This window comes from Poecile atricapillus, chromosome 4 (genome assembly GCF_030490865.1).
Source record: "Poecile atricapillus isolate bPoeAtr1 chromosome 4, bPoeAtr1.hap1, whole genome shotgun sequence".
Classification (NCBI taxonomy): domain Eukaryota; kingdom Metazoa; phylum Chordata; class Aves; order Passeriformes; family Paridae; genus Poecile; species Poecile atricapillus.
In genome coordinates this window covers 28,637,359-28,663,039 of record NC_081252.1, presented here as the reverse complement: position 1 = coordinate 28,663,039, position 25,681 = coordinate 28,637,359, and the positions used below count along the sequence as shown (strand labels likewise).

The 25,681-nt window shown below is 42.7% G+C and overlaps 1 protein-coding gene across 1 annotated transcript in view; it reads right to left on the bottom strand.

The window, feature by feature from the left end:
• Positions 1-22,498, bottom strand: part of ARHGEF38 (Rho guanine nucleotide exchange factor 38) — a 42,878-nt gene extending 20,380 nt beyond the window's left edge. Inside the window, exons 1-5 of the mRNA XM_058838263.1 lie at positions 22,206-22,498; positions 11,199-11,386; positions 8,621-8,744; positions 4,221-4,368; positions 1,266-1,283 (exon numbers count right to left, since the gene is read on the bottom strand). Of these exons, the coding sequence (XP_058694246.1) occupies positions 1,266-1,283; positions 4,221-4,368; positions 8,621-8,744; positions 11,199-11,386; positions 22,206-22,392 (665 nt within the window). The 5' untranslated portion in view covers positions 22,393-22,498. The remainder of the gene's footprint in view (positions 1-1,265; positions 1,284-4,220; positions 4,369-8,620; positions 8,745-11,198; positions 11,387-22,205) is intronic.
• Positions 22,499-25,681: the final 3,183 nt, after the last annotated feature.

The following is a 25,681-nucleotide window of genomic DNA, read 5'->3' as shown; positions in this document are numbered from 1 at the left end:
GCCATTTGGGGAGAGTTATGCTGTATATATATTTATGCCAGTAATCAGATTTTTGGGTGAAGTCCTGCCCAGGGGCTGTTGCCTTTGATTTGCTGCAACCTCTGATTTGCAAGTGATAGAACTTCTTGAGTGCCCTGCCAGTGAGGTAGCCAAGCTCAGGGAGGGTCCCACAGCTAAACCTGCTCATTGCACTCTGCACAGCTTTGTAAGAGTGCTTTTAAACTCAGAAAGTGAGTTGTCTCCTACACTCCACTGGAAACTCTTTGAAGGAGAAAACCAGACATTCATATCTATTAGGGTTACACAGGGCAGAACAGCCAGACTTGCGTGATTCCTATACGTGCTGCCGTCTCACATGATCATATTGTGACCCTCTGCTGCCGTCTCACATGATCATATTGTGACCCTCTGGATATTTTGTATCTCTTCGAGTCCCACTCCTTATGGGACAGGAGTACACAAGGATGTCCCTTATCAAAATAAAACAGAGAAAAACTATTTCCTGTCACAGATAAAAGCTTGAAACCCCAAAAGTAGAGTTTCAACATGCAAGTATTTCAGAGTATATAGTTATAACATGCAATTGGCTGACTGATTAACAAATTCTCTGACTTTACAGGTCTGTTCCTCTCCTGCTGGTATAGACCACACTTCCTCCTCCTCCTTTCTTCTAACATTTTGTCTGGGGTTGTAATCTTTCTCTTGAGTTCAGACAACCCCTCCTCTGACCTCTCACTGCAGGTAACTACAGGCAGTACTACATTTCAATGAACCCAATCTGCTGGATGTCCAGAAGCTGCAGCTGTGGTAAATTCTCCTTTACAGCTTTTCAAAGATGTCACATTTGGCACTGAAGTCCCTTAAATACAACTCATCAGTGGCTGGGGGAGTTTTCTGGCTAAGTTGCAATGAGCTTGCTCTTTTCTGATGTTCTTCCAGCCGCTCTCTGGGGAAGATCCTAAGGTGGGCTTCTCATGTAGGGCTACTGAAGGGGTTGTGAGCTTATAAAAATAGAAATAGCTTTACCTGAAAGCCTGCCTAATTGTAGCAGGAAATTTGATTTCAAAGACTGATACTATGATGTTGACAAACACTCTTGCAAACCTCAGAGCATTCTGCATATGGCCTAGAAAATCCTCCAGGTTATCCTGACACAAAAGGCTTGTGTTCTTAAAATTTCTACCTGTACAGTTTTAAACATACTAAAGATAAATTAAAAATATTTTAAAGATCATTTTACATGTAAAAAAAGGCATTGTACTTACTCGTCTTCATATATCTTTCTGCAAAAGAGAAGAAAACAAAACATGCATTAGATTTCTCCTGAAAGGATTTATACAGATCACAAGATCCTCAGAAATACTCCAATGACACAGAGTAGCCGTAACTGGCCAGTTAATTTAGGTTTATGGCTGCTATGTATCAGCAGAACTGCACAAAACAGCCTGAGGGTACTGGTGAGTCTGACCCTATAACTTTTTGAATGGACAGCCCCAAATGAGAAAGGATTGTCAGAAACCTGTCTCTGGCTGTGAGACCCAGCCTTGTCCTCACACTGTTAGAGAAGGAAATTTGGATCACTCTGCTAACAATTCTAAGTAATGTCAAGCAACTGATACAAAAAGTAAAATCAAACATCATTCTTAAACTTTACATACATTTCTGTCTACTCTCTTTAAATAGAAATGTATTTTTAAAAGAAAAAGAATACATTTCAGCCTTTTAGAGTGTAGAGCAAATAAAGCTGTTAAGTTTTTTGTAGATTACACAACTGAAACCTCTCTGGAGTAAATACTTTCCTTATGGCATGAATTCATTCAAATGCAAGAGAACCAAACATCTCAATCTCTGCATCAGGCTTTCCTGACATCACATCCTCAGCCACACTTTTTTGACTGCCTGCACTCTTATCTCCTGGCCCACCAGTGCCTAGCTGAGCATCTGGAAGCTGCTGCTTTCATTGCTTCTGCACTGTCAGCATTTTGTGTGCTTAGGACGTCCCTCTGCCCCTGTAATAGTTGACCAAGCTACTTCAGGCTGAAAGCTGAGCAGGTAGTTGCCAGCATCCTTTCATTTTTACCAGCTGCATTTCTTTGGCTAGGCTAGCAAACAACATCCCCAGTTTGCATAATCACTGCTGAAACGCGGGACTCTACAGAAATTGGATTTGCACATGTCTCCAATGCAGATACCTACATTTTGGGATGGATATTTTCCTCTTCAGTCAAAAGGAATAGGAATCTCAACATAGCTAATTAAATCTGATTTGTCTGTACAGATGTGCAGAGTGCCACTCTCAAATTGCTCCTGATATAGAACTTGTTTTTCACATGTCAGATATTACTCAGCGGAGGAACAGAAGCCCCTACTTATGTCAGCTCATTTAAGATTTTTTAAAATGGAACAATATTCTTTCCAAGGGAAGAGAAAAATATTTAACAAGTAAACATTTTTCAATGATAGTCAGCACCAGCCCCCACATTTGTTATGTCTCACAATGGAAAACAGCCTATAACTTATTTGGTAACAATCCTGCGTAGTTTTCTTCCTAAGGCAAATATTCTCCAATGGGCAGCAACAGTTTTAGGTGACCACAGTTCTGAATCTCAGCATGCACTTTCAGGTCTTAATAGTTGAATTCACTGCAATCTTTAGGCACTGGGAAAAATCACAACATAATATACACACACCAGTGCTTTTATCATTGGTTCCTGTTTAAAAGCTAATCAGGAAAGAATAAGACAAAACAAGGCTTCATTGTAAGGAAATCCTTGTCACTTCCTGCTAGCAAAGGCTACAGTGGCTCAGCACAAAATATCCTTTCTCTTCACAAAGCCCAGCTGTGATTTTGGAACAGGGGCACCTCTTGCTGCCTCTGGAATTCAAGTGGCAACATCCACCCTAGAATATACATGGACTTAATTTTTTATCTTTATTTCCTTCCACGTCCCCTTGCCTCACCAGCACGGATATATGAACGACAGTAGTGGCTTCTCTTGATTAGTCAGGAAAGATTATTGTAGGCATCAGCACTAAAAACCCACTTAGAGGAAATACCTGGCCATCCATTAGCCTGAAGACCTGAGTTTATATGAAAATTTCTTTCTTCCAGCTTCCAGGGTAGCTAAAACCTGAGAACCCTGCATATATACTTTGTTATGTATTTCATAGCCAGACATGTTGCACAAGATAAGCTTCATTCTCAACATAACCTGTCTTCAAAGCAAACATTTCTCTTTTAATGCTATTAATATTTTTTTCCACCACTCTTTCCAGATTTCACTTGGACATACTTCCCTTAACAGTCTTAACAGATCTCTGCAGATCAATCACAAATTAGGGTGTGGCTGAAATAGCTGTTGCTGATGTACACTCCTTTATTTGTGATAATTTGACATCTCTCCTACAAATGTGGAGATCATGGGCCTTTCCTGGAGCTAGAGTCACACCTCTGGTCTGAATCTGTGGCATATTCCCTCCTGACAGCTCTGTGTGATGCTTTTGGGAAAATGAGAGGCAAGGGGATTTATGGGTGGGAAGAGAAGCACTCTCCATGGAGTGGATCAGCTGGTCCCTGCCACTAGCTGCAGGAGGAAACTGTGTTGGAAGACAGATGGATCAGTTATTTGGCAACATCCCCAGTTCTCTACACATTTTCCCGAGGGGCTGGCATTGGAACCAATGGCACAAAGCACCTCCCTCTGGTGGGAACTGGCAGCTTGCTCCACCACTGTTTCCTCTCAAATTCCCCCATCATGAGGAGTTGGGAACTACACAGCAGCTCCAGATCCTGGGGCCTTGTAGCAGCAGCCCGGAACTGCCCATGCACTCGAGTAGTTCCATAGCAGACTACTCCAATTCAAGGAGTAGATTTGCTGAAGACAGGAGGCAGCAAGTTTCCTGGGAGCTGGAAAAGGTGTTCCCAATAGCCCATGATATGATGCAGCTTTTTTTTTTTTTTTTTTTTTTTTGCCAGTATGGGACACTGAAACTAAGGAAAGAGCAACTTTTCTTGTGCTATTTTTGGCCATCTTAGAGAGAAAGAAATCTAATCATGGCCCCTGGTTTGTCATCTTTTCATGAAAGCAGCATAAGCCAGAGCTCCCAGCAAGCCTTATAAAACTCTGGATTTACAGGGGACCTTTCATCTACATCCATTTAAAATGTTCCCTGCCAGGCAACTGACTATGGACGGAAATCATCATTTGAAAAGATCTTACTTTAAGGACTGTACACAGTCTCTTAAATGCTTCTTCAGTTCTTCATCCTTTTCATAGTATTCCAGCATGGTGTGTGCATCATCATGGTGATAGCAATAGATTTTATATGTGTCTTCTAGTGGGCCTTTAATCTGCAAGAACACTTCCCCTGTTAAGGAGAAAAACAAAGCGTGTCAAGTCAGACAACAGCATCTCAGAAGGAGTTTTATTATTCCACCACATTAGCCGTGAGCTAAAAAGGCTGGCTTCCACTTTACTTCCCTTAGAAATGATCTTGCGTGTTTATGTGCATTATTTATTACATGTATTTCTCAGCTGCTCATCTTTGTCATAGCCAGGCACCATTATATCAGTGTTAATGCACAAAAATTCCCTCAGGGGAAAAGCATGAAATCTCTATACCTCACACCCCTTCAAACACAACCTTCTAATTCACTGCCCCAGCTTAATGCCCCTTCACTGGAAAACACACAGGAGAGCTTTACTAATAAAGGGAGACCATTTTTGTGTCATGGGCTGGCAGGAGGGATGAATGTAAGCCTGTTAGTTTTCCTTTTGACTTCTTTTCATGAATATGAACTTAAATGGGTAATAACAAGAATAATGACTCTATCTTCCATTAGCCATTTCAATTTTATGTTTTGCAAAACCCTGAAATGGCAATTGTTATGACCTAGAATAGAGAATTTTCTCCACACGACAGAAGAAAAATCTCCACCCCTCCCCTAATTAAATAAAACCACCATGGATTACAGACATTTCTATATAATATCTAGGTTTATATACAACTGAAGAGGGAGAACACTTCCATTTCCAGTCCTCCACACCACCATTTTCCCATAAAGAACAGTTGGGAATTTTAGAGGCACTAAAGTAGTCCTACACTCATTTCCCATTTACTTATGGAGCATAATTCTCTCAGCCTAAAACTCTTTTGTCTGTTTCTGTGCATGTGAGAAATCTGAGCAGGGAAGGCACGCTTCATCTCTTCTGCTGAGATATTAGTTCAGTTCTTACACCCTTATGCAGCAGCCCCCTGATCAGCATCTTTGGAAATGCATATAATAAACAACAGAAATGCTGAAAACTCCTGTCGGGCATTTACTGAAAATTATACCTATGTGGCAACCAGTCCAAAGAGATGTTTATAAACATTCCTGTAGAGTTATAGCAATGATTATTAAAGTTAAAAGCTGAACACTGCATTAATTGGGAGCTCTCTATTCATTCACAGAGCAAGCGCTGAGCTGTCAGGCATCCTGCATGTTTCATCCTGACCGGAGTGTGCTGTTCCATAATACATTGCATTGAACTGCTCCATCTTAAAGTGAAAAATGATTCAGTTACCACAGTAACACAGCCCTGGGTTTTCTCCCCTAGCAGTGAAGGTTAACTGGGCTGTCTAATGCGTGTTGGTTTCAGGGTGCAAATAAGGGAAAAAACAATGAGGAACAAGGACCACCACAGTACATTTTAGTTACTGTAAGGGTGCAGTGAGAAAAGCACCAGCATCCTATGGTTAAATGCTCTCTAGCTGCCTTCTCTGCCTTGTGCTTACTGCTAATGCTGCTTGCTAACAATGCACATTACATCCTGGCTTTCTCATGAACTCAATACAAGTCTTCATTAGCCAGCAACATAAGGGGAAACCTTAACAAGCCTGAACCTTGATCCTGCATGCTTGGCGCCTGATTCCAGAGATCATGACCTCTCACAATTTTCACTAACATTAAGCAGAGCTCCAAGTGCTTAGCATGATCTGTATTATGCTAAGCCCTCAAGTGAGATCACATTTTCAGTAGGAAAAATGCAATGTAGCCTTACAGCTTGTTTCAGCATTTACTACAGGCTGAAAATTATCTTTTCCAGGAGGAAAGAGTTGAGCAAGTTCTGTTCACTGAAGTATTGTGCCACTGTGACAGATACTTCCATTGATGCTCAATGATGAGAAAAATTATGTGCTGATTTCATGAACAGGGCCTTTTAACAGCAGATGGATTTCTAAAACCTGAAGCCCTTCTTGGTTCTGAGCTGTATGGACCAAATTAGATGAGTTTTGGGCATATCACCGTGGGATTTTGCTCTATGGACCAAAACCACATTGTATTTGGCACAGCTTTAAAAATACTCTGAGATTCAAATCATATGGAGTATGGTGGTCATCAGTCTCAAAGAGAAAGCCTTCCTAGGAGGAAGGCTTGAGTAATAAAACAGTTTCTCCCTGTTGCTCTCAGTGTTGCTTCCAGTGCGGACAGCAGTAGGAGAGGGAGGAAGGAGTCTAATAGCTAAAGCTAAGTCTTCATATTCCTCCATATACAGAGGAATGTGAAGAATATGTATCCAGAACAGAGAGGAGAAAAAAAATCAGGAAACAACTACAAAAGTTATTTAAACTATTTTAGTTCAAATTTTGAAATAGGTTTTGAAACCAATCACTCATTAATCCTCATCTCCCATGCCTTGGCTGTGTGGTGGAGCACTCAAAGTGACACAAACTGGATCCTGTTGAGGATGGTAATTACCAGAAGACACACTCCAAGAGCACATCTAATGCGGTCCAACCATAAGGGGCATCTCAATCCACAGGCACAGGCTACAACCAGGCTGAACTAAGACGTCTATAAGTGTGTACAGTGGATACCATTTCCTTGGCAGAAACTCTCACTCTGCAAGTCTGCTCCTATTGGACATTACCACTTGTCAATGTGGACATAGCACAGAGTGTGGAGAACATAGATTAAAATAAGACATGAATATGAGCAACCACATTGTTTTGGTTTCAAAGCAGTGAATTGTCAGTTCTTTTGAACCTCACCACAACTGGGCTGCCTTCCAAAATAAGATACTTCAATGCAAGATTTTTAAATACATTAAACATGACAGAATATGATGGGCATGCTTTTTCTATAGACTGGCTTCAACAACTTTTATACTGAAGATCCTGAAAACAAAATTTTTACTTTGATGTACTTTCAGAGCACAATAAACCTACTAACTTACTGCTTATAGTGATGCAATTATTCTCCCTTTTTTTGTCTCAGCTTTTGGAAGAATGTCTGACACATTATTGACAACCTTTTTCCTGTCATAAGTTAGCCAACTCTGTGATCAATGATCCTATGCATTTTCATGGTTCTTTGTCTAATTCTGAGGAAATACACCCTAATAGGTGGATGAAATTGTTTGTCTTTACTTCTGAATGTGGCAGGGAACTAATAGAATTATTCTCTTGGCTGTGAGAAAGGCACTTCCTGCTAGAATAGAACATTGCTTATTAAGAGTATGACTCATCATGATGCACTTTTACTGAAATACCGCCAAACAACACAGACGTATCAAACTACGTTAAGCTGTTGCCTTGGCAAACCAGATTGAGACGTGCTAGGATTAATACTTTTCCCAAGCCTCTTATGCTTTAATATCCTGTTTCTTAGTAAAGTGGCAACTGATATTTTTTACCCAATTATTTGAGAGAAGAGGGAGACTTTTTATAAGTCTGTGGTATGTGGTCAGGCTAGGAAAGAAAGAACATCTCTTGACCTCTGAATCATAGCTGGAAGTTTTTTAAACTAAACTGTCTGACTTTGCACTGAAGCAAATTCAGAATTCTCACCTGATCCCTTAAGGTGGCTAACCCTAAGATGCCTCTGCACTGACAAAGCAGTCATGGGAGAGCTGATGTGTGCTGGTAACTTCTTAAATCTCTCCAGCTGTGCCAGAATGTCATGGGAGTCACAGCCTTAATGTTCATGACCTGACCTGCAGAAGTTGTGACTGTTGTGACATACCCAGGGCCAACGTGTTTGCTGAGAATACCTGTGATCCCTACAGACAGACAAATGTCACAAATGTCAGATTCATTACATCTTTCTCTACTGTCCATGTCCCTGTCAAGCACATTTAACCACCTCTTACATGAACTGTATCACCAGTAGATATACGTTTAGAGTGTTTGGGGTGGGTTGGGGTTTGACATGCTTGTTATTCCAAGCATTTTTAATGCTTTTCCTGAATGGCACAGCTCTGAGTATGCAAAATAAGAGCTAGAGTCAGCATAAGTGGATTTAGGTAGGCGATATCAAACTAGAGGAAACAGATTTTAGCAGTAAGTTGCATAACTCAGTGCAACAGGTTTTACTCATTCTAAACCCATTTTCTCCTTCCTTCTTCCCCCTCACCATCCAGATGGATGAGGAAAAATAAGTATCATAATCATACAAGTACAGTACAGCAACTGGACAGGTTTCACATGTCATTTTTCCTGTCTCATTTTGGACAGCTTCTAGCATGCCAGCCCCTGAAAGGGGTACTAGTTAATTCTGATGAGAGTAGAGGACAGGAGAGTGTTATGTTTATTCTTTCACGTAGCTTTGTAGAACTCAAGAGGACAGTAAACATACCGATTATTTGCATGGGTGGTTCCACATCTGTTGTGGCTTCTTCCAACAATGACAGCAGTTTGGCTGATAGTTGATGGACCAATTCAATGTTGCTAAACAAGCCATCCACGTCAAAGCGAGCAATCTAATGGAATACAAATATTAAGCAGCTACTGACAAAAGATAAAGAAGGACGTTGTGTATTACACAGCTTCTCTTGCTGTGCCCTGAGTGTTCAACACTCCAGGAAGCACCACTTCTGCAAAACCTCATATAAACATCCTCCTTGTGACTTCAAGGACACATACACCATTTTCACATTAGTATAATATGGCCAATGCAGTTAACAAAGAGTATGTTATCAAGTGTTTTTAACCTTATTTTGAACTATCCCTAATCTGAAACTGTTTACTTAGGAAGGAAATAAATATTATCATCTGAATAAAGAAAAGATCCTTAGCTGGCTTTAAAACATTTGTTTACCTTCTCAGTGGAGAAAACAATAGCTGACAGTGGGTTTGATTCCCTGATTACCACTCAATATCAGAGGCCACTACATAAACTGAGAGCTCAGCACTGTGGTGTCAGCTACCAGGTACAAAGACTTCTAGATAGTTGGTGCCATTTTAAGTTAGTTGTCCTATAAATCCCAAATCAAGATCATATAACTTCCACTAAAACAAACATGTTTACAGTTCTGGATATTAATACAACCTAAAGAATTTCTTACAGAGCCTTGGCACACAACATGGATTTCAGTGAATTGTATCGATCTCTACCAACAGAAAATTTGGTTCTGTGTGCCTACTCATTTTAGAGGAAGTAAAAGATTTGCAGGATACATACTTTTCATTGCACAGCAGGGCAATAGTTACTATTTGGGGACCACTGGACATAACCAGTTCTCATACTGAGAACAAAGATAAGACCAATTTCGTCCCCCATATTGATGCTCTCTGAACCTACCTCTCCATTTGGAAGAGAATTACTGATTTACATAGCAGCTTACCAGATGCCAGGAGGATCATATTGCATGCTAGTGTAACAAAATCAGAAATATGCTTTCAATACTGATGCAGTTAATTTCTTTATAACCATTATAGGGGCTAAAACATGTTTTATCCATTTGGAAATATGAAACAGATTCATTGCTAGGCCAATTTTCTAAACACATTACAAACTTTCAATATGGTAGTTTATTGGAGAGCTGGCATTAAAAACATATAGCACTCCTGCAAGCCTTTCAAAAATGCAGAGGTTATTAAATTAAGACGGTTATCATCTCTAAATTACTTTTCCTGAATACATCTAGCGCAGGACTTCTGACCTCCTCCTCGGCATGTCTACATAGTATTTGGAACTACGTTGTGCATGGACACTTGCACTCATTAACACAGTGACAAAGGACAGAATCAAAAAGAATGTTTTCAGTTGGGTGAAAAAGAGTGACAGAATATGGCACATTTGTCAAAAAATCTCAGCGAGTTCAACCAGGGAATACTCTTGCTCGGTGCTGGCCAGTCTGGGGAGAAAGTCAAGTGGAGACTACTTCTGAGTGGATGAACAAATGGGGGAGGAAGAAGAAGTCAAGAACTCCTTAAAGTTTATGTCAGCAGATGCCAGCTCTTCTGAAAATGGGTTGTAACTAACTCTGACAGAGTTTTAGGAAAGCAAAAAGGTGTGGGAGTTTTAACAGCAGGAGTTAAGAGGCACTGTCAATGTCTCCTAAAGACACTTTGGCCTCTGCATCTATGTTTTGGCAACAGTTTAATAAAAAACCCTACATAAGGAATATGTGGGTTAAGGTCTGTTTAAGATTATTTTTATTCTATTTTTTGCAGCAGATGTCATTCGTGCAGCCTCTGTGAATGCTATGTTTCAGGCCCCAGAAACACAAATCTTTGGACAATCTCCTCTATTCCCAGCACCATTTTTCTACAAATTGAAATACTGTTGAGGAAAAGGTGCTCTTTGAAGTCTCAGCTGAAAAAGAAAATAGGTATCATTGGCCTAACAAGATCTTTCCCATGAAAGGTAGTTTATGAGCCTTCTTTCTTAAATGTACCTCTTTCGTGTGGAATACAAATTTCCCAAGTCCTCACTGGCCTGTCAAGAATGGTATTTACCCACCACAGCTGTCTGGAAGGATGGATAAAGTTATCTTAACAATTGAATTTAACCTTGATGCAGAGGTTCATGCCATTCCAGTCTCTACTGTGGGAAAAAAACTCGTTTTGGAGGTACCGGTAAATATCTGCCATGGCAGATAACAAGGGTTATAACTACAGAGCAGAAGGGAACTGGAAGCTTCTACAGCAGCCCAGAGGCAGGGATGTAATATCCAAGCTGACCTCTGGACAAGTACTTGATGCAGGCTTTACGAAGTGCAGCACAAGTGGTCAGGAGCATATCTGACCTTCCCCTCTCCTCACCAGAGCTCTGACACATCTCCTCCCAGAGCGCTGGCACCAGACCTGCTCCCAGCACCACATTTATTCTCATGCCGACATTTGTGCTTGCATGGAGATTGTCCACAAGCAGAACATGGCTGAGCTGAGATCTTGGCATCACCATCACATCCTCCATCCCTGGCACTCACCTGCATGTTTCTCAGGGGCTGAATCACTTCCTTGATGCAGAGATCTAGATCGCTGATATAGTCTTTCTCTGTCTGCAACAGTTCTGCAATGATTTTCACCCTCCTGGACATCATGCGTCTGCTGACTTCTTCATCCTCCTGCAGCGGGGTGGCAGGGGTTGAGGACACCACCTGTGGAGCCATTTTTTCTGTTTAAAAGAAGGAGAGATTGGTGAGGAGCATCGTAATTCCACATACTCACACAGCTTGCCCTGCATGACCGTGTGTGGTGGACAAATGGCCACGGCAAGAATGAAAAGAAGCATAAGAAATGGCAAACCCGAATCAGACTGAGTGTCATCCCATCTCCTTCTTCTAAAAGTGGATATGGGTATGCCAAAACAACTCATCCATTTGGCATTAAGGGGATAACCCATCACTGGCTCCCCTGGCTTAGATGTTATGCATCAGGCAGAAATTTTCTATGGAGCACGGGAGAGTCTGATTCTTGACACACTGAAATTCAAGGATAGCTGATGCCCTTCCACTCCTTTGAAAACACAGTCGTGGTCTGACATCTATTATTATTTGGAGGATGGAAAAAAATATGCTCCTGTGAAAGAAGAAGGCTGTTTACCATAAAAAAAGCTTCACAATAATAACCTTTGTTCTGTACAATGGAACGTTGAGTTATTCATGGGAAATAGAGGACTGCAAGTACTGCATGACAAACTTTCAAGTGAAGACAATGTTACTAACAATGATGATGAATCCTCTGTTTAAAAATAATTTTTTTGAAAGAGACAAAGGAATTCAAGGACAATATGGGAAAACCTTTAACGATCAATAACTGTTTCTTGGAACAACAGAGATCATTTGGATTAGGATATTCTTCACTGTTTTTCAGTACTTAACACCTAGGATATCTGATTTGTTTCAAATACATGAAAATGCAAGTGACTCTTCTACAGATGGATAATTTATGTACATCACAGGACCTGCACACAACCTACTGATCTGTAATGATGGTCTTTCCACTTACTTAAATGGTCTGCATGCCAGCCTGCAGAGACCCATGTCAGCTGTAAAAAGGGCACTGAATTTTATCTATGTACACTGACAATTTGTATTTTTCGTTAAGAAACACACACACAAAACCCAAAAACAAAAACCAAAAAATAAATAAACAAACAAACCTAACAAAAAACCCCAAAAAACAGTCAAAGATTTCAGAGACTATTCTGGTGTTTTTCTGCTAGCCACAAGATGGTGCAGAGTACCAACAAAGATGGACATATCATTAGCATGCTCAAGTCCCCATCACTCAGGCTGAGCTTTGACAGCAACGGCTTTTATTGCTCAGCAGCAAAGGATGGGAACCTCTGCTGACGATCAGACTGCTGCACCTTCATGTCAGCTTCTTGTAGGGACTGTACTGAAGGAGGTAATAACAGGCAGTATCAGGTGCTTTTCTCACAAATAATATTGCAGTTATTTGAACAGATTGTTAAGGGTAAAGTGACAAGCACTCCAGTGAGCATCGAACAGCGAAACTCACCCGTACAATACCAGCCAAGGCTGTAGTGAATAACCCACAGCTGGACTTGTGGGAGCCAAGCAGCATTCAGGAGAGAGGGCTTTGAGCCATCTTTCAACAAGTGTAAAATACAATAAATCCAATGTATCATCTTCGCACACCTCTTCTACAGTTATGCTCACCACTGATATTCAGAAAGGACAGGTTTATTATTAATGGCTCTCCAACCAGGTTTACAAGTGAGACTGATGTGGCCACAGATAGTTTTAAATAGCTGCTTTTGGGACTGCACCTCTGTCCCTACACCACTAGCTTTAAACAGTGAGGACAAAGAACATAAACAGACCTGAGTGAGGGGATGGAAGGCAGAGGAGTAGGGGAGCTGTCTTCTCAAACTTTCTTGTATTTAGATACACTTTTCAGATTCAAGTTAGATACATTTTAGCCTTAAAGTCTGTGTATAACACAGGCATGAACATTTTGTCCTCAAGTTTGTACAGAGACAACAAAAGGGAAACATGAAGAGGATGTCTCCCCTCTGCAAGGCTGTGGCTATCTAAAGAATTTTAGGCTTAACCTTGCCCTGGTGAGTTTGTGCTGGAGTGCATGAACTGCACAAGAGCTTGCACTGCTGCAGATGTTATCCACCAAAGGTGCTGTGTGCTGGATATTACAGACTCTGCCCTTTAGCGAGGAGGAGAACAAAACTGGTACCAGTATCACTTCACAGCTCCCTCAGAGAAATTTCCTGCTAGGGTTGCAGAATGGGACCACCTTGCCCACTGCTAACATGCTAAACCAGCAGGTACTTTTTCTTCTAAAAACTTACAGTATGTAACCACATTTATAAATTCACAAGGAACCACATGAACAATCCATTTCTATTCCAGTTTTGTACAAACATCAGGATTTTTCTTGAGACTGGGTGTGAAAATGTTTGCATGCATGTAACTGTGTGTGAAGGGCTCAGGGCAGCTCCTGAGAATGTACAGAGAGGAAGATCTCAGAAGTGTAGTTTTGTCTCAGACACAGATGTTACGATATCAGACGGAATTTTAAGACAAACACAAGATACTGTACAAAATAATTTTCTAATTTTTTATACTGGTGGCAGGGGAGGCCGTTATAGGGATAATAAGTTAATAAAAATATTGTGAAAATAATAATAAAATAAATAAAAATAAAATAATTAAAATAATATTAAAAATAAGTGAATAAAAATATGAATAATAAAATAAGTGAAACAAAGCCACTGTATTTCACTTCAGGCTGGAAGTCACAATCCCTTGAGAGGCTGTTCTTTCAGTTTGTGTCATTAGATAGCTCTGATCAAATCTGATTCTTGAATTATGTCAGGGTTCATCTATTATCATTATTGCATGATAGAAAATAATGCCAGGAAAGAAAAATTATTCTCAACAGGAAGAAATAATCAAGAGAAATATCAGTTAGATGCTGTTTCCTCATAGAAAGTATGTTTTTTAATAAATGTTTCCTTTTGTTAAGTGTAACATAATTTTCCATTTCCACTCAATATGTTCACTTTTTCATTTCAGGCATATCTGTCTCTATAGAACGCAACAGCAAGATCTTTAAGTGATGATTATAGCCAAAACATATGATTTCATGTTCAACTGACTGCTTTTGACCAGTTTGAGAACATTAGCAGTTTGCTGAAATCCTTGTGGAATAAGTGCAAGTTTAATGAATGCACAAACAGTGAGTGCATATCTGGAATATAATCAGACTCATTTCTACCTGGTAATGTGTACCAGCCCTGGAACAGTTGAAGAGAGGATTAGCAGGAAAAGACATCACTGAGGATTAACTGCTACAGTAAGAATTTGACTCATTCGTCCTCAGTGATACCATGCAGAGAAAAATGAAAAAGTAATATGTTAAATAGTCTATTAAACTATTGCATCTTAAGCTCAGTTTACAAAAAACTAACTAGTATTTCTACTAAATGTAAGAGCAAAGAGCAGAAAGCAATGTTTGTAATTAATGCTTTTGTCATGTCAGCTATCTGCAGGAGTTGCCTTTCAGGAAGACATTCCTTTGGAGATGACTTGGGTTTTTCAATTGTGTATTTAAATACATGGCTGTAGTTGCACAAAACAAGAGGTTCATTATGTGGAGACAAGGACAAAGAAGCCACATGTCTTACAAAAGGTTTCTTGCAAGTGTGAAGTCTAAAGATGTCCCCCAGATGGAGACATCCCACAATGTGGTGAGAGCATGGAGGAACAGAGCTTGCAATGTGCAAATGCAACAGCTCTGGTCTAGGTCATGGGGAGGTACTGGGGAACTGCTCCAATCTGCTTAAAGGGAGGAGAGGCAGGTTTGCCTCGATCCACAACTGCAGAAAGGAACCAGGTTCTAAACACACTTGAAAGCGAGATTAAAAGACAATCAAGGTTAAATGTTGGGATCCAAAGCGATAATGCAACTTTATTTTTCATAAAAGAGGAAAGAGAGAAAATCAGAAAAGTAGGAAAATGCCAGAATAATTACAAGAAGCACAGGAAAGGGGTTACCACCACCATAGTTCCAGCGCTGGCGTATGGAGTGCGATGGGGGAGATCCGTGCGGGTGCAATGGGTCCTTCTCCGGTGAAGTCTCTCCGAGAGCAGCCCAGTGACCCAGCGAGGGAGTAGGGCCACAGCAGCAGGACCAGAGCGGGACAGGGAGCACAGGCAGCCTCATTGGAGCAGCCAGGACAGCAAAGGACAGCACAGACGGCAAAGATTCCAGCACTGTGTAGATTTTTGCAGCACAGCCCCCCTGTGATAGCTTAGACACTTGCTTTTAGAGGGTTTTGAGGGTGGCAATCGTCATACCCACTACACAAAGTTCATTGGCTGGCTCCCTGGTGTATCAAAAAGTTTGCTGCTTGCTCACTTAATGTATCAAAAGTTTGCTGCTCAGTCCTCGGGTGTATCAAAAGTCTGCTGCTTGCTTAATGTATCAACTACAAGCTCGATTAATAACTTTCAACAGGATGCTTCATTTTCTAAAATAAAAACCTCCTAAAGTTTTTGTTAAAGATAACTTAATACTTTAAATTTTCAAACCTTAATATTCAAAGAGGAAATGGAGAAACATTCCTTGCATTTTACTCATTCACTACAGGGACCCACAGCAAGTGACCAGAGGAGAAGCCATAGAAGGCCTGCAACATCTCTGTGCATAAATCTCCCTGGTTTTCATTCTGCGAGAACTAGCAGCTCCAAAAGATCTGTTCTAGCCATCCTTCCTCCCAGGTAAGATGCTCTGATTGGATATTATATTTGCTCGTGTGGGGACCCAGATCTCTCCCCGTCCAGTGCTTCCCACGTGGAACCAAAGGTACCGGCACAGAATACAGGAACAAGTACAGTGATGCTGGTGCGTAGAGTGAGTTACAGACCTTTTCGTTACCTGCACAGCCTTTGCAAGATTCCAAAGGAACAAGAGTTCTGTGCTTGCACTGTGCAGATACGAGGATTTTGCATGGCACAAGGGACTGGTGAAGACATAAGTTATCAAGGCATAACAAACAAATTACAGAATTACTGTGTTTTCACGTGTGAAACATGAGTCTCGTATCACCCTGGATAAATTATTCCTCTGTGAAAGCGAGTCCTTAGATAGCCTGTACCCTCAGATAACCTAGCTATTGCACATGCAAATGTACACCGGCTTTTATCAGCTGGATTTGGGAATGAAATGCAGGCAGCCAAGTCCAGAGACTGCTGCCGTGGCAGCTTTCCTCTCCCTCCTCACGCTGTCACTCTGGCTCTGTTCTCTACATGCCTGCATCCACTGCAGGTGCTGGGAAGGCTGCAGGGCACTGAGATGCCCGGATCGGTGGAAGTGAGGGAGCCTGAAACAGGACAAGCAGCAGGGAAGGATGGAGTGAGACTCTATGCATAGATGAAGTGCATCACGTTAGATAACACACAAGACTTTTACTCCAGGTGCCCCTCCTTTTGTGAGGGACCACATGGGGTGTCCTTACAGTCCCCACCAGGGTTTCTACAGTGCAACAATATGGTGCAAACATGGTGGGAAAAAGACCGCCGAAGACCAACTTGGGCATTGAAATAGAAAAGTATTGGGAGGGGCTTGAAGAAAACCTTTTTTTTTTCCACTGGAATGCTCATAACAGCAGCATTGTTCAGGAGTGGGTTTGCTGTGCACAGGCTGTGAGCAACACATGCGGAAAGCCCCTTTTCTGAACCCGGGAGGAAAACACTGCAGGACCAGAATGACCTTGCGCCCGTATTCCTGGGCAACAGGTTTGCTTATAAAATCTGCAACAGAGACTTCCGTGCAATTAGGTCATTCGATCTTTGATCATTTTTCTGTTCTGTAAGGTAGAGAGAATATTTACATTCAGCATGCAGGTTCTTTCTTCAATTCCTTGACAGCAGACCGCTCTAATTATGTGTGTGCTGACAGGACTACAGAGAGCTCCCATGTGACCGCTGTGGAAGAGAAGAAAGCTTATCATCAGGTGACAGAAGAATGCCCTTATTGTTAGCACCAATACTTACAAATAAACCTTTCCAGGGTGTCACATACCAGTATAAATACACCACCCCTGTGGCACTGAGCTAATATCAATAAATTAATAAAGCAGGAACTGAGGAAGGGCTGTACCTGAATGGCTTCCTCCAGGACACAAGCACCTCAAGATTTTGCACAGATTAGCTGTATGAACTGTGGGCTGTGTGGCCCACAATCCAAAGTATCCCAGTTAATAAAATGTTTGCTAATATGCTCAGAGGAGGATCCATAACCCTCCTTGTGTCCCAGTCTTCCCTTCGGCTGCAGGTCCCAGTTCTGCTGTGCTGCAGCTCCTAAGAGTCCTCAGCCCCACAGCAGGGCTTGGTTGTGCTAAGTGCTGTGCAAACACTGCAGCACAAAATGGATTCTACCCTGAAAAGATGAGCTCGCTTCCCAGCCTGACAGACACTACAATAAGTTCAAGGAATAACTTCAGCTTTATTGCAGGGCAAGTTAAGAGAATTAGATCCCTTGAGCCTAAATTTGCATGGGAGAAAATAGAAGTATTTGTTAGACCGTGGCTTCTCATCACAGGGCACAGGGGGGAGGATTTTCATTGAGCCATCTCCTGCACTTAAGGAAATAATCTGAAATTTTACTCCTTACTGCACTTTAGCAAACCAGCCATTCCACGGATCAATTCATTCTGCAGTGAAATTAGATATTATCTGCATTGTAGTCCATAGAAAGTTAATCAGAACACCATAAAGCAAATAAGGAACTGGGGAGTGGCACAGAGGTGGGAGGTGCAAGAAGCTCAGAGCATGGGCAGCCCATGCAGGAAGAAGTGGTGTGCTCTGCAAGCAGGGACGAGGACGGGATGGAGAAAGGTGCCCTGCTTGAGATGTAGCAAAGGTGGATGAGTTGCCTCTGACTGGGCTTTTGTACACCACGGAATAGTAGTTTTCCAAGAATTTGTATAATTTTACTGGTTTCTGCATCATTTCTGGTGTTACCTATTTCTCATAACTACATTAGACAGAGAAAGCACACAGCATTCAGCGTTCAGACATGAGCTCTGAGGCAGTGTATTGCGGTAGCTGTGTGATTTGAATCACTATCTAATACAGGTACGTCCCTGATGCATTTTAAACCGAAGTGTGTGCAAATCATTTACCAGGGCAGTTGACCCATTCACAGCCAAAGTTGTAAGGGAGTTAATATGTAATGATTTGTAAGACAAAGTGCTTTTTTGAGGCATGAATTGTCTCGCTGAGCACTGCAAATGTGATCTCTGATTCCTTCAGGAAACCCACCACTTTCTAGAGCTCATTTTTCACAGCAAGCACAAGTCTGGCATACAATTATTAACAAAAACCAGCAACCTGCCCAAAACCTAACAGACAGTGAACTATGCTTTAAATGCCTTTTTAGATAATAGCATCTATCCCCATGACATGCTGTATGTTAATCTGCCCTGATCTTGCAAACATTTATGTGCCAATAACTGCATCAAGCCAACCCCTTATATTGAAATACACAGGTGCTCACAGATTGGAAGCTTTGGGTTAATTCAAAGACTGATCACAACTTTCATACAATACATAAATATTAATATAGTTACTTTTAAAGCCACTACTGATGGATTTTCACTGTAGAAAAGATAACTCCTACCAGCTAAACACAATACATTTGAAAATAGAGATGTTAAATATCACTTTTTGTTTTGCAACCTCCTCATTCCTCTTGAAAGAACATACTTGCAGAATTTTCTAGTGAATGTAGAGCAGAGCAACGCATAGAAATGTCACAGGAGTTCTGCCTTAGCTCTTACAAGAAGCCTTTTAATGATCCTCGGTATTATTTCTGCATCTCCACCACAGATGCTAGTGAATATATCTTCCTCAACCCCACTCTCCCCTCTTCAGAAAAGTGATGTCCAGTTGATGGAAGAAATATATATGGCCTGATCAAGGTATTCCGAGACTCTTCCAAGTATGCAAGTACAATCTGAGTTCTAAATGACCGCAGGGTTTTATCATGAACCTGGCATTTGATGGCAATCACCTTACTTTCCCCTATCTAAAATGAGGCCAGCAGGCATTTGGTTATCTCACAGGATGAGTTGAAGTACAGGCACGAATGCTTGCCAAGCTCCTTGAGAATATAATAGTTACTTTGCATCTTATTTCCTTTTTAAAAAGAGTAAAGTCAGGAAGTGTAGCATGGCCATTCACACCAGATAAGCTATTGAATAGACGCATCTACTATAGTCATTAACCATGAAAACGCTTTCTTGTGTCTTCAGGAATCCTTAATTTTAAAGTGAAAAACACTTGCAGTAATTTTCACCTTTGGCAATGCTATTGTGCACTGCTGTTTTGTAGACTGTCAGAACAAACCACCTGGATTACCCTGGAGATCTAGAGTGAGAAGGCTCTTTCTCACTCTTCATAGAAAACGTTGGTTTGCTGTATAAAACAAAACTTAAAAGAAATCCAAGAGCAGAAATTGAATTCTTAGGAGTTTTTATGCCTGACTGCTTGGCCTCCTGGGCTTTTTTTTTTTTTTTTTTTTTCCCCATTCACAGACTTTTATTTGGGGGCCTCTATTTCCACCAAACTGAGCTGCATTTTGAGCATTTACTTCAGAGCTGCTGGAAAAGGCTGTGGAGGGCAACAGCCCGGTTCCTCCTCAGGGAAACCCTCAGCGTGTGCAGGGGGCTGGCAGGGCCATTGAGAGGTGCCTCGCCCATGCTTCACCTCGCACAAATGTACTGCAATGCTGATGTAGGCGCTGGGGTGGGTAAAGACACCTCGGTCCCTGTGCTCTGCCCAGGCTGCCTGCCACTAGCACACATCAGGGTCCCGCAGGTCCTGACATTTACCTGTGGAAACCGCCCCACACACAGATTTCCTCCTGCAGGGCTTGCTGCTGTGGCCTCTCTATCTTATACATCCTTGTCTGTGCTAATACCTACCCCAAGTCTGCAGATTATATGTTAGAGAACATACTAACAGGACACTATAGAAGAAAGACTCAACTAAACACAGAACTTTTCTCAAAATTCCCATTGGAAGCAAGTGCAAGTTACCATTTGTAATTTTTTACAAAGCATTTACCACCCTAGGGCGATCAGAAAGTCCTGACCAGGACACACAACAGACTAGCTGTCGCAAACAGAGCTGCTGGGTTTTCTTAACAAGAATGGAAAGCTCAAAAGCTTTGTGCCAACGAAACCACTCCCCTCACCTTGCAAAAATCTGCTTTGCGTCCAAGTGCTACGAGAAAAATGCAGAACATAAAGGTGTGCAACCGCAGCACATCGTCAGTGTTGGCAGGCAGCCAACATTAGGTCCGGGATCCGTGATTATTATCAGATTCAGGTACATCTACCTTAGAAAACTTTGGTCCAGGTCAGGCCTTGGCACAAAACTGCATTTCCATGGCGACTGCGAACATACTTTATAGGAATTTCTACCGCCTTTGTATTTTCACTCTGAGAGCAGGCAACTTCTAATCCAATGCAAAGCCTGCAGTTACCTTGCTAACCCATCACTGTTGTTCTCAAACAAACACAAGCAACCAGAGCGAGCTGATACCAGGCTGTGCTTTGCAATACGTGGCCCCGGCAGCCTCAGCAGGTGGCAGGAGCTGTAAAGCTGGATTTACTGTCTCCTTGGACTGCTGCCATAAACATAACCTCACACTCTGCCATGACTTCCTGGGCTTCCCCACCACCTCTGCTTCAGATTTTAAACAGGAGACATTCATGGTTGGAATACAGCTGACACAGGACAGAAAGATTTCACACCTTTTTGTTGGACACCTCTCTGACAACCTTGAGCTCACCCGGCCAACCCCATTCACGAGTTAAAATCGGCTGTTTTGATGGGACATGTGCCAGCAGCTTGCCACAGTGATCCATGCTTGTGCTCTGAAACACCCCTGCCAGGTTCCTGAATCGTGGGGCCTGACTTAACTGAGTATTTTTCACCTTCTCATTGATTAGCTATCATGAGGAGGGTATAGAACAACTGATGAACCTCTCTGTTCTCAGCATATGCCGTCCCCATAGAAAACCTATTATTTTCAGGCTTATTATTTTATTTTCTACTTTTATTGTCTCTCTGAAGCAATGCTACTTCCTAATTAAGTGCATCAAAACCACAATACACCAATCCAAAGTATTTTTCTATTTTATTTCCTCATAAAGGATTATGGTTGCACGAATGACTGTCACTAAGCAGTTATAGCACTATTACTAATACACTTGTAGTATAACAATACTCAAACCCTGTTGTTCAAGACCCTGGAAATACACAGAAATTCATCAGCTGATGTTCCAAAACACTCCCAGAAAGTGCCATTCACATTCTTCATGCTTTTTCTCAATTTGTGGCATCACATTCAGTTTTTGGTTGACAAGCCCAGCAGCAACATACTTTACTAAAATTTGTGGTCCATATGCAATTTGATTATTTGAAAAGTAACTCTCTCCATAATCACAGAATGGTATAATTTGCATCAGCATAACCATCTGAACATGTATTTAGACATACTTTACCTCAGGATTGTACAATCTATGCAACAGTTTCTAGACCACAATATTTTTAACTGAGAAAAAGAAAAAAAGTCTTTGATGCTTCTAATCACTTAGCACATACCCCACTTAATATGACAGCCAAAGACAGATAGGATGGAGCCATCCTATTTTCACATTTCTGTTTGTCTAGTGAATGAGAAAGATTTTGGTTGCATACGAGTTTTGCAGGAACTCAACAAAACCTTCAGTTATATTTTGTATCCCGCCTACAAAACACTATTTAGAAAAATTAGGGGAAAGATCTCAGAGGGGCCATTGCTCATTCCAGCTGGGGGGGCGGGCAGAGCCTGCCATTCCCTTCTTTATCTGAAGGCTGCAGCATGGAGGGCATGAAGACACCACCCCAGCTCAGAGCATCCCTGGCAGCAGAGCACCAAACCAGCTTTCCCAGTACCTTGCAATTTCTGGCTGTACTCTGTCCTGTCGGACTGACTCCTCCTCAAGTTGCCGTGGTCCCCGGCGGTGTTGGTGCTCTCCACCACGGGCTCCGTCCTCCTCCTCTGCCCCATGTACAGCTTGTTCCTTAACAGGGTCAAATTCCTCTTCCTTCCCTCGGTGCCTTCCTTCCCCGGACAGTCCATGCTCGCCACGGACAGCCTTGCTTGGTGGTGGTGGTGGTGGTGGTGCCGGTGGGCAATAGCTTGATTTTCAGGGCGGTGACCTCCCTGCCCAGATGAACGCCGGTCGCTTTAGTCTTGGGTTTCTCCGCAGGGCCCTGGGCTCAGCCCTGCCACCTGTGCAGGAGCAGCTCCACCCCCGGGAAGCTGCCGCCCCGGGCAGCGTTTGCATTCACCTGCCCTGTGTGCAAGCGCGCCTGGCGGGGCCGCTTTCCGAGCCAGCCCCAAACCGCAGCCACGGCCGGGCCCTCTCCGGCTGCAGGGCACGCTCCCAGCTCTGCCCCGGGTGCCGGCACAGAGCAGCGGGAGCTGCCTCCTCCCGGCTCCGGCAGGGAGATGCCCGAGTGTGGCATGGCAGACCCCTTCCCTCTTTGCACTGCCGGGCAGCTGGAAGCAGAGGGCAAGGCAAATGGGAAGGGGAGGCCAGCCACCCATTCGACCCTCACTCCGGCAGCCTGGGCAGGACCCCAGCTCCTTGCATATCAAGTTGCATCTGCCAGCCTCCTGACCCCATTGGGAGGTGTAGCTTTTGGGCTGGAAACTCCGGATCTACAGGTTTGAAAGGTGACCAACCCCCCAGGACAATAAAGAAAAGGGCTGAGAAGGATGTGAAAGCCCTTCCAGGAGGTAGGAAGCAGTGTGGAGCTGCTTGTCTCAAGCCAGGCTCTGTTTCGCTTTACACTACGCACAGAGAGGCTAAAGCCAAGGTGAAAGCCTGCCAAGGACCTGTGGAGGATACCAGAGCCAACCACCATGCTGGGATAGCCCGGGGAGCGGACACCAAAACACCTGCTCATAATACCTCTGGATTAGCTCCTGGAAGAGATCTTATTATCCTGTCTGTTAGCAATGGCCTCTGGCACACATGTACTGTCTAGTGATCCTCTGCAGCGCCACTCTAATCAAGCTCATGTCAAAACAGCAGGAGCTGCTGGCATCTAAGCTTGGACTGGACTTATCCTGGGAAGAACCCCAACAGCCATCAGTAGCAATCACTGCCACTGCTGTGATACCCAACCCTTTGGGCCTCGCTGCTGTAGGAAATGCCTGGTGGGAGCCCCGTGGTGCAGCCTAATCGGTGTCAGTCTCACGCACAATCATTGCCACAGCATCTGCCAGGGGACACAGCTAATGTCCCTCTGACAGACGCTGGCAGAGAGTTTGGCTTTAGCACTGCCATGCTGTGTCCCTGAAGGACTGTATAGTAAAAAACAAGCTGGGCTGAGACGTAGTAGTGTAACCTCGTTTCCAAGTTTTGTTTTTCTTTACAAACTGGTCCTGTAATGCAATCTCCTCATCAAAGCCCTTCATTTCTACACAGTAGTGAAAAGAAGAGGTTATGAAACTGTTAAGCAATAAACTACGTCAAATTGCAGCACCATGCCAGTGCTGCACAAAGTGTCCAGCCCAAACACAGTCTGGCAGAGGAATAAAGCGGTGAGGGGAATACTGGGAAGACTTTGTGCTCACACAGAGAAGTCACATATTGCATAGGCAATTCATGTGTTACGTCCTGCCTCCTCTTTGTATTTCCCAAGAAAGTCTTTATTCTGCAAGTCAGACCACAAAAGTTCCTTGAAAGGCGGAACAGTGGTGACAGCAGGGAGAGGCGTAGGCAGGGACAGACTGATGACACACTTGTGACAAGCATCAAAGCTCCAACAACAAGTAGTATACAGACTAAAGTGGGAGTTGGGGGAAATCAATCAAACCATTTCCTTACACTGAGGACTTTGGGAGGAGTTTTTTTTTTTTTGAAGTAATATCTTGGTATTACTTCAAAAGGGTGGTAAAACTGGTTTAAACAGTCACCACCCTGACTGCCCCCCTTCCCCAGATGAATTTGTTCCCATTATTGCTCCAGGATGCAAACGCATGAATTTGAGATGAGATGGAGGAACTGATCTGGCAGAAAACTCCTTCCCTCAGCCCTTCTCTCTAGGCTATTTTCCATCTGGATCTGTGCTCGTGATTTGTTCCTCAACCAGCTACGGAAGCAGTTGTGGCAGCATGAAGTAGGGGATGAAGCAGGGGATGACGCAGGGCACATATGAGCAGTTGTGGGTAGGGCTGATGGGTTCTTATGCCAGAATTACCCACAGAAGCTATCTCTTCCCCACCAGGATTTTAGTATTATGCTTCTCAGAAAACAGAGGTCCCATCATTTTAGATGAGATTTCATTATATTTATTTAAATTAAAAGGGTTTGGAGGAGAACTGGGGAATGTATTTTGGCCGGGTGAAGGTAGAAGAACAAACTTCATAGAATTCTTGGCATTGGAAGTTCTGACATGTGCAGAACCAAGACAGGATATTGTAAAGTTTGCTCAGGTGTTTGTTATAACAGCAATCAACCCACATGCAAGAATTGTCTTCCTCTTCCTCTAACTCAGTCACAGGGGTAAAAAGGTATGTGTTCATTCAGCAACAAAACTGTTATGGGAAAAAACAGCTCTAGTTGCTGCTGCTGTTGTACCTAGAATGGTTTACCTGGCTTTAACCAGGAGCATAATTTTGGAGGCAGCCAGGAGCCCAAAGCAGGCCTGCATCACAGTTTAGAATGTAGATGAGAACTTACTGCAACCTTAAAATGTCTCCTCTGTGCCACCCAATGTAGGAAAGGCTGAAAATACCTTATCTTCTGTGATACTCCAAATGAGTGGGACATGTTCAGGACTGGTGGCTTCCCTATCCCCTTTGGAGGGAGGGAGATTTGAGACACAACCAAGTTTATCCATCATCACATTAAATCCCCCCATGGATTTACAACACTGGGCCATGCTTGTGCAGTCAGCAGGGGGATTACATAAAAACAATCAGATGTGCATTTGAGCAAGACCCCTATAAACTCTTATTGGTGTTTGTTCATCTTCACCTACTATTAAAAAATGCCACAGAAAGTGCAGGTCAGAAATGTATGTAAAATACCCACTGCCACTCACAATAGTAGGAGCAACGCTCTCTCAATTTCAAATGACTCCTGCTTGTAGGAGTAAAATGGGCTTTCAGTGGAGACTTCTCTAAACCAGGCTGCTCTTGGGATAAGCAGTTTATTATTTAAGTAGAAGGTGCCAGCCACAGAGCAAATGTGCTCAATGAGGGAGAGAGAGAGAGAGAGTAGAAAGAGGGGGCTGAGAGTATGAGAGCAGTAGGCAATTAAGGGGGTAGAGAGAGAGGGGTAAGGGGGGAAATTAAGAGAGCAAAGTTCTTGTTACAGTACATTATATCTTTTTCTATGGTGAATATTCTATTT